This window comes from Pundamilia nyererei, unplaced genomic scaffold (assembly GCF_000239375.1).
Source record: "Pundamilia nyererei isolate P.nyererei 1_Seehausen unplaced genomic scaffold, PunNye1.0 scaffold00256, whole genome shotgun sequence".
NCBI lineage: Eukaryota > Metazoa > Chordata > Actinopteri > Cichliformes > Cichlidae > Pundamilia > Pundamilia nyererei.
The window spans coordinates 326,333-333,963 of record NW_005187657.1 but is presented as its reverse complement, the minus strand read 5'-3'; the positions used below and the strand labels follow the sequence as shown (position 1 = coordinate 333,963).

At 43.8% G+C, this 7,631-nt stretch overlaps 1 protein-coding gene across 1 annotated transcript in view; it reads right to left on the bottom strand.

Annotated features, from left to right (window-relative positions):
• Positions 1-7,631, bottom strand: part of vps8 (VPS8 subunit of CORVET complex) — an 83,384-nt gene that overhangs the window by 22,118 nt on the left and 53,635 nt on the right. The window contains exons 21-32 of the mRNA XM_005749863.1: positions 7,343-7,565; positions 7,063-7,152; positions 6,028-6,079; positions 5,899-5,941; positions 5,602-5,674; positions 4,609-4,728; positions 3,430-3,501; positions 2,714-2,833; positions 2,022-2,078; positions 1,230-1,312; positions 558-642; positions 352-450 (exon numbers count right to left, since the gene is read on the bottom strand). Of these exons, the coding sequence (XP_005749920.1) occupies positions 352-450; positions 558-642; positions 1,230-1,312; positions 2,022-2,078; positions 2,714-2,833; positions 3,430-3,501; positions 4,609-4,728; positions 5,602-5,674; positions 5,899-5,941; positions 6,028-6,079; positions 7,063-7,152; positions 7,343-7,565 (1,117 nt within the window). The remainder of the gene's footprint in view (positions 1-351; positions 451-557; positions 643-1,229; positions 1,313-2,021; positions 2,079-2,713; positions 2,834-3,429; positions 3,502-4,608; positions 4,729-5,601; positions 5,675-5,898; positions 5,942-6,027; positions 6,080-7,062; positions 7,153-7,342; positions 7,566-7,631) is intronic.

The window sequence follows — 7,631 nt, the reverse complement described above, 5'->3', positions numbered from 1 at the left end:
GGGGGCAGTCAGCGTCTGCCCTCGGGAAGGAGACAATGTTATTCTTTGTGTTAAATAAAATTGTCAACATTGATTGTCTTACACCTGTCACTACGCATGAAGGGGCGTTCTAATACCCTGATTTCATAAAACTATGGTGATGTGTTTTTTGAGATGAGATCTGAGACTGTCGGCATACAGTGTCCATCTCCCACGTGCGTGATCATTAAATCATCGTTTGACTCAACCCGACCGGACCAGTGTTGTTATTGTGGGTTTTTCCTCTGGTGTTCATCCCCAATATTTTGAACCTTAACAGTGTGTGTGTGTGTGTGTGTGTGTGTGTGTGTGTGTGTGTGTGTGTGTACTAACCCTTATGTGCTTCAGCACTTTGCTCTTGACTCGTTGTTTTTCCTCGTGGCTGTATCCAGGCATGGACAGCAGGTTGTGGATGTAGTTAAAGATTTCCCACTGACAAACAGTCACACTCAATTATTCCACAGATATAATATCTACATATACAGCATAATACATTTGCAAGTTTACACTTTTAAGTCAAATGACCTGAATAATCTCACCTTTCTGAGGGGGTCTTTCAGGTAGCAGTCAATGATCATGTCATACTGATGATTCTTCTCATAAAGAAATTCACAGATTTGGTAGCTGGTGGCAAAACACATGATAAGAAGAAGAAAATCCTGCAGCATTGCTACCATTTGAATTACATGATGTGTTCATATATAAACTCTCACAGGTAACGTATGTAAAGCAAAAGACCCACACTCCTATATGTGTTGATGTGAAAATGCACAAGAGTGAAATTGGTGTATCACAAATATGTCGTGCATATCAAATACTGACAAAGTTAAAGCAGCAATAAAACACTGTATTTTCTCTCACTCACAGGGCTTTGTGCTTTGCACTGTTCATACGGACAAATCTATCAGTAACCTTCACATTTAGAAACTTCTCAACTTTCCCTTCTCTGAGTCCAGGTTTACACACGATTCCAGGTTTTTGCCAAACAAATCCAAACTCTGCTTGGTTCATCTGTTGCCCTCAGTGTGCACTTGTTTAAAGCAAGAAAACTCAAAGAGACATTTTCCTTCAAAGGCTGGTGGAACCACAGCAGTCAGTTAAATCAGGAGTGAACTAAAAGTTGCTCATGCAAAGTTTGCATACGTGTTGATAAATGCTGCAGTTAAAAGTTGTTAAAACTGAATTCTCCTTCGTTGCGTTCAGCTACTTACAACTTGGCTTTCTCTGCCAGCATCAGGAGTCTTTCTTCATTAAACTGGACCACGCCCCCGACCTGCAGGAGCTCCAGCAGAACCTTTAAATCAATCACAAAGTTAGTTATTACGCTTGAATCAGCAGCTGAATGCAGTAGTTGTGGTCAAAGGTTCTCATTTACTCATCAAGGGCCAGATCTAATGACGCAGCATCTTTAGTGACTCGGGTGCTCAAGTCTGGATTTTCTCTAATCTACGAGGTCTCACAGTTATTAAAGATGTATTCTGTACAATCAGTCGATCCTGGAAGGAGAACCGTTCAGTGAAACGATGATCCTGCCCACAGCTGTATGTCAGACAAGAACACCGCTAAAGTCCAGCAGCTGCTCGCTGCCGTTTACAGACTGTAGTTAAAGGAAGGAGGGATGCTGCGCTGTGGGAAACACAGACTTTCAGATGTGCTGCTCCGAATTCAAAATGAGCTCATGTTTGTCTTAAAAGGGTTCCTTTTCTCAGTGTAAACATTTGGTGTATTTTCTATGATGTGTGAACAAAGCTGAATACTGCTGCCAGCATCAGCCGCAGGGCTCCGAGGACCTGCACTCCCAGCAGTCCGTGATCCTGACGCACATTTACAACCAGAGCACAAAGCAGGCGACCACGCCAGTGTTTTAGAAAACGCTGCGTCTGGTTCCTGTGCCAGGAGGTCGACACGCTGGAGCTCGCTGACGCCTATCGGCACCAAGGCAACTGTTGAGAGCGGCGAGCGAGCGCAAGGTCACGAGAGAGACGGAGGTTTGTGTATTTAACCTGCTGCCTTTCAGTGTGTCGGGAATCATCGTCCGGACAACAAAGGAACTCCAGCACCTGCACAGACAATGAGGTGATTGAAAGATCAGAAAGAGGAAAGACAAACCAATTCATTTAAAGACTCAAAGGTGAAACGTCATCGACTTGTTTTCAGTTCATAGTCGAGAGTCCGTCTGGCTTATGTCTCGTTACATCTGCGAGAGGGTAAGATGTGCTGTTGCTAAGACTAGATCATCTTCAACCCTGTTACACTAATATGTTAATAAAGTCTAAACACTTTGTGTGCACAGACACGACTTTGCCAGAGGAATGAACACTTTGCAAACAGAGAGGTGCAGGCGGCTGCCTGATGCAGTTCACCTGTACAGATACGCTCAAGCTGTGAACAACACAGAATCAAAAACTCATTTATTTCAACACAACTAAGCAAGCAGAGAAAACAGGTTTGTGTTTGTGCTTCGTCACACATCTGGAAGCTGCTTCTCAAGGAGAATAATGGTTCTAGTTCCTCCTCTAAATCCAGGCAGGATTCGATGGTGTGATCCAAATTAGGAAATCAATCTGTTCACGGTCATGTGCTTTTGTGCTCAGGCCGTGAGGTAGTCAAATCAGAAATGCTGAATAAACATTGAAATTGCTTCGAGGACGGCCTAGCTCAAAAAAAGACTGAACGTATAACAGCTACTGGTCACCTGATCAAAGAGCTTCCTGTTCACAAACAGGGTGTTGTCTGGTTTGGCCAACTGACGAGCTAAAAAGGTGAAGAGCCCGCCCACTTGGGAGGGAGTGAAGTCTGCGTTGTCCACCATTACCTAGAGAAACAGAAACGCAAACCACAGTCATGACTGCACCGTACTACACCAGTAGACGTTTGCCATTAAGTCCGCTTTATTTCCCAAATATGGTAAAAAATAAAGAATTTCTTATTTTGGGTTTTATCTACAGCACTGTGCAAACGTCTGGAGCCAGATTTAGTTTCTGAAGGACTTCCAAAGTGTTTTCAGTGCAGTCCTGGTCCCAGACCATTTCCATCAACTTAACACTGAATCACTCAGTCAAAGACGCAAGGACTGACGTTTTCAGACTCTTTTTTATTTGCATCCACTAACTGGATCTATGAAATGCCAAAGATAGCGCAGCGGTTTTGTTTAATTGGTGTTCAGTGTGTCCTTCACAAAAGTGTGAGGCCTACAAACAAACAGATGAAGAGCAGCATCTGAAAGTCATGTCCATAAGAAAGACCCGACACACACAGGGTGTCGTGTCAGGAAGGCTGTGGGGCAGCTGGAAACAAGAAGAGCAGAGTGTGGGCGGCCAGCGCTGGAAAGCCGCCGCCACACATAGTAATGAAGAGTTCTTCACAGCCGGCGTGTGCGTCCTGTGCTCACTGCCCACATTGTCGTTTTACCTGAAGTAAGATGTCCACTATCCTCTGCTGGTACTCAAGGGCCTGCTTGTCATTTTTAAAGTCCTCAAATGTCTAGAAAGAAGTGAGAACATCATAATGAGTGAAGAACAACCATAAAAGTAACATTTCCCTTTTTGAGGGAAACTCCCACATCGGTCTGCACTCTGTGGTTATTAGCATACATCTACACTTGTGCCCTACAGGTGATCTTTCAGGGTACTGTGGTGGTCTCCCAGTGCCGACCTGCCGCTTCACGTGCCTCTCTGCGTTAAGGGAACGCCACTTTTCCTTTCCTTCAGAGGACACGGAGCACACACGTTGTCGTCTGCGTCCTTAGCTGACACGCCTGGTTTCCTCTGCCACTCAGTATAAAACTCCAGGCATCATCAGATCGTTGTAGTCGCACACACTCAGTAATCCTTAGCGTGCAGTTTTAACGTTACCTTTTCCACTTCCCTGACGTTTCGGCCCAGTGCCCAAGTCTTGACTTTTCCTGACCCCTCCCCTTTGCAACCCTGCCTGTCAACTCTGATTCCCACTGCAAAGCAGACAGACATTAAAGAAAAGGCTGGACTCATGTTAAGCTTGGAGCTCCCTGCATACCTGCTCAGCTCCCCTGGCATCACACTCTTCCTCCTGTTTGTAAAGTAAGCTGTGTTGGAGTCCTCTGACACAGTAACAACTGTCAGAAATGACAGTCCAAAACACTGACCCGTGAATTCAACGTCTAAAAACAAAAAATGTGCATGTTAGCATTGAATGCTGTGTGACGGAGCTAGCTAAGATGTGAGGAACTTGGAGAAGTATCTATATAAAGTTATCTACTCCAAGTTGATACCAAAGAGCTTAACTTGACGCCCAATAAACCCAGAAAAGAATTTGTATACTGTGCATGCAGAGCGCACTGTGTTTGATCACTGTCTCTGCATGCTGCTGCTCTGTATGCCCACTCTTTGTAAGATTCTTTATGTTCATGATTGTCGCTGTTTGCCATATTTAATGACAGACGATCTTCCCAGGGGAATTTGCATCTTCTCCTGCAGTCGAACCAGGGAAACCAGCCAACTGGGTAAACCATTAAACCATCAAACCAAGCCAGGCTAAACCACAAACAACAACAAACAAAATAAAAACCCAGATCTGAATACATTCTGATTACATTTAAATTTTTAATCTCACCATGGCGAGAACATTGAGAAATTCCCTGGTGTCAAAGTGGAGGAGTGTACGAATAAATGGGAAAACGTCCTCTTCCTCGGACGAGTCGGCTGAGTGGAGACGGATTAGGAAGTCGAAAACCTGACAGACACAAGAACATGTCAAACATTAGTTACCAGTGTTTAGAAAAAAGGCATCACTGAAAGGTTTCTCTGGGATTAATCCACAGATGTTCCCGGTGACTGATTTCTGCGTCAGATAATCCGATGAGACAAACCAGCGAGTCTAAAACTCCCAGAGCTGCTCAACAGATGATGCCGTAAACAAACCCTTCTAACAGTCACACCTGAGGCGATGCTGAGCTGTGTGGAGGGTCCATGCAGGGTGCATGTTGTACCCAAGCAGACAGAAATCACAAGAAACCATGTTAAATGTGATACAAAAGTGTGTCTGCTGGAATGCTGACGACGAGGACGAATTTCACCTTTCAGCAGAGCAATGACCCCAAATGTGCATCCAAAGAAAAAAATGGCTTCACACCAAGATTAAAGGTTGAATCTTTTTTAAGATTTCCTTTGAGTTTGAGGATCACAAATCTGATCTCAGATCATCATCCTCTAACAATCCCAAACTGAATCACGCTGTGAGTGATGATCTCCAAGACTTGAATGCCATTCCTGCTTTCCCTTCTGGGAGGGCACTGACCCAACCAGCTATATTCCTCTGCTATATCACTAAAACTGTCCTTAGCCGTGTTTCCTTACACGCTAACATCAGCTCATCGCTCTGGTTGGTTGTGTCCAGTTTACTCTGCTGGAGCGTCTCGTGACTGGTGCTATCAGAATGAACTGAACCGGGAAAAAATGTGTTTAACCAGCTAGTATTTCTGTTACCAACCAGCAAGAGCAACAGTCTTCACTGATAATAGACGTTCACAGTATTGATGGACCTGCAGGCGCTGTGATTTATAATCACAGTACAGCGTAGTTAATCAGTACAACTGTATCTGCATACCTGGTTCTTGACTTGAACCACAAGGTCTTCTGGGATATCTCCAAGTGGATACGCCCTCCCTGCAAGACAACAGCTACGCGCACACACACACACACACACCATATATTGTCAGATATATGTATAAACAGTGGTGTGTACATAATACAAAGATTAATGGCTGTGAAAAGTTCGACTCAGGTGCACAAACCTAAAGCCACGAGCTTAAAATCACAATAAACGTTCGACTGCTCGTCCACAGTAAACGTAGCATTTATGCTAAACTGGGGTTTATGCTACAATAAACTGAGGATGAGTTACCTTATGTACACGAGTAGTTTGTTTCCCATTACCACGTTCTCATCTAACCAAGAACAGAAATGCAGAGATTTATTTGATGAAAAGCTTTGCTATCAAGATGGACAACAACGGATCAAATGTGGTTTTTACCTGTTAGGCTCCTTCCCTCCTTAAGTGTTGGACCAATCACTGCAAAGAGTTTCTGGAATAAGGAGGATTTATCAATCAATGAATCAATCGATTCAGATGTTTTTTTAAAGGTTTGTTAAAAAAGAAAAAGCTTTGGAGACGATCAGTGAACAAACTGTTACCCATCATGCACCAGTACGTGGTGCAGATGGAGGCCCGTCTTCTCCAAATGACTGAATCAGCTCTGCTGCCATGGCAACCCTCTGCCCAACAAACGGGATTTTTATGAATCATTCTCATTTAAATCCACGTAGATGGAAAAACTGAACTGAATGCAGTGTTCATCTCACCATCTCACCTAAATGTTCATTAACCTTTATTTCTGATGAAATGAGACGATAACTAAACAAAAACTGATGAAATGAGACGATAACTAAACAAAAACTGATGAAATGACACTTTGCCACTGAATAAAAGTGAGAGGAAGCCTTATATTGTCTCCTGCCCTCTGACTGATACTGTAAACGTTGTTGTAGTGGCTGTACTTGGATAATGACAATGACGTGAGTTCGGCTGTTGTCCCATTCTTGTCTGATAGCAGATTCCTGCTGCTCAACAGTCCCGGGTCGCCCGTGTTGTACTTTTGTTTTCATGCTTGCACAGACCTTCAGTGTTTATAGAGTTGCTACTACAAAGCCATGCTGTGGGAATAGATGTAGCATGAGGTTTAGCTTGCTAACAGACATTGTGTGGACATTCTGATCTAACACCTGATGGAGCCTGTGTTGGATACTGTTGATTAATGAGTATTTGTAGATGCAGTTTTGCAGATTGGTCACGCGCCTCACTAACATACCTTTTTATACCCAATCACATCGCTGGCTTTTTGCTAAGCAACCACATTAGTCTCATCCATCTTTTTAGTAACACTTACTTTTCGTACTTTGGAACCTTTGTTGTCTCTTAAAATGACACATTTTCATTACTCGAATTCATGTCAGACAATAAAATAATGCTTCTGTAAAGAAACTGCCCTGCTATGACAAAAGGACCGACCTCCATTGGAGTGATGTAGTCATTCATCCCACTGTTGAAAACGTAGATCATTGCATCATAGAGCTGGTTCTCCCAACATACTTGGACCACCTACACACAGACACACACAGGACCATTTATCAGTATAACTGTACTCGGACTGTTCTCAGTCATTGGGTGGGCTGCTGCTGACACAAACACACAAACACACAGAACCTCGTCGCCATTTCTGATTTATATACCAAGTTTGACAGCTCGCACAGTTTTTGCTGGACGGTTTTTACTACACATGCATACACACCTGCTGGATGTCCAAGCTGGTAACATCTAGGTGGACGATGCATCTCTCCAGACTGTCCATCATACCATTACTATGGTAGTGGTCAAGGAGGTCCCTCATAATGGCTGCAGTGAGGTGTCCAACACGATCAGCGACAACGTACGACTCCAGCGACTCCAAGAACACAGCCTTAGCAACCATATTCTCTACCAGCCGCGAATACAGCTGGTTAAACAGGAGGTCACTGTACACACACACACAGACACAGACACACACACACACACACACACACACACACACACACACACAC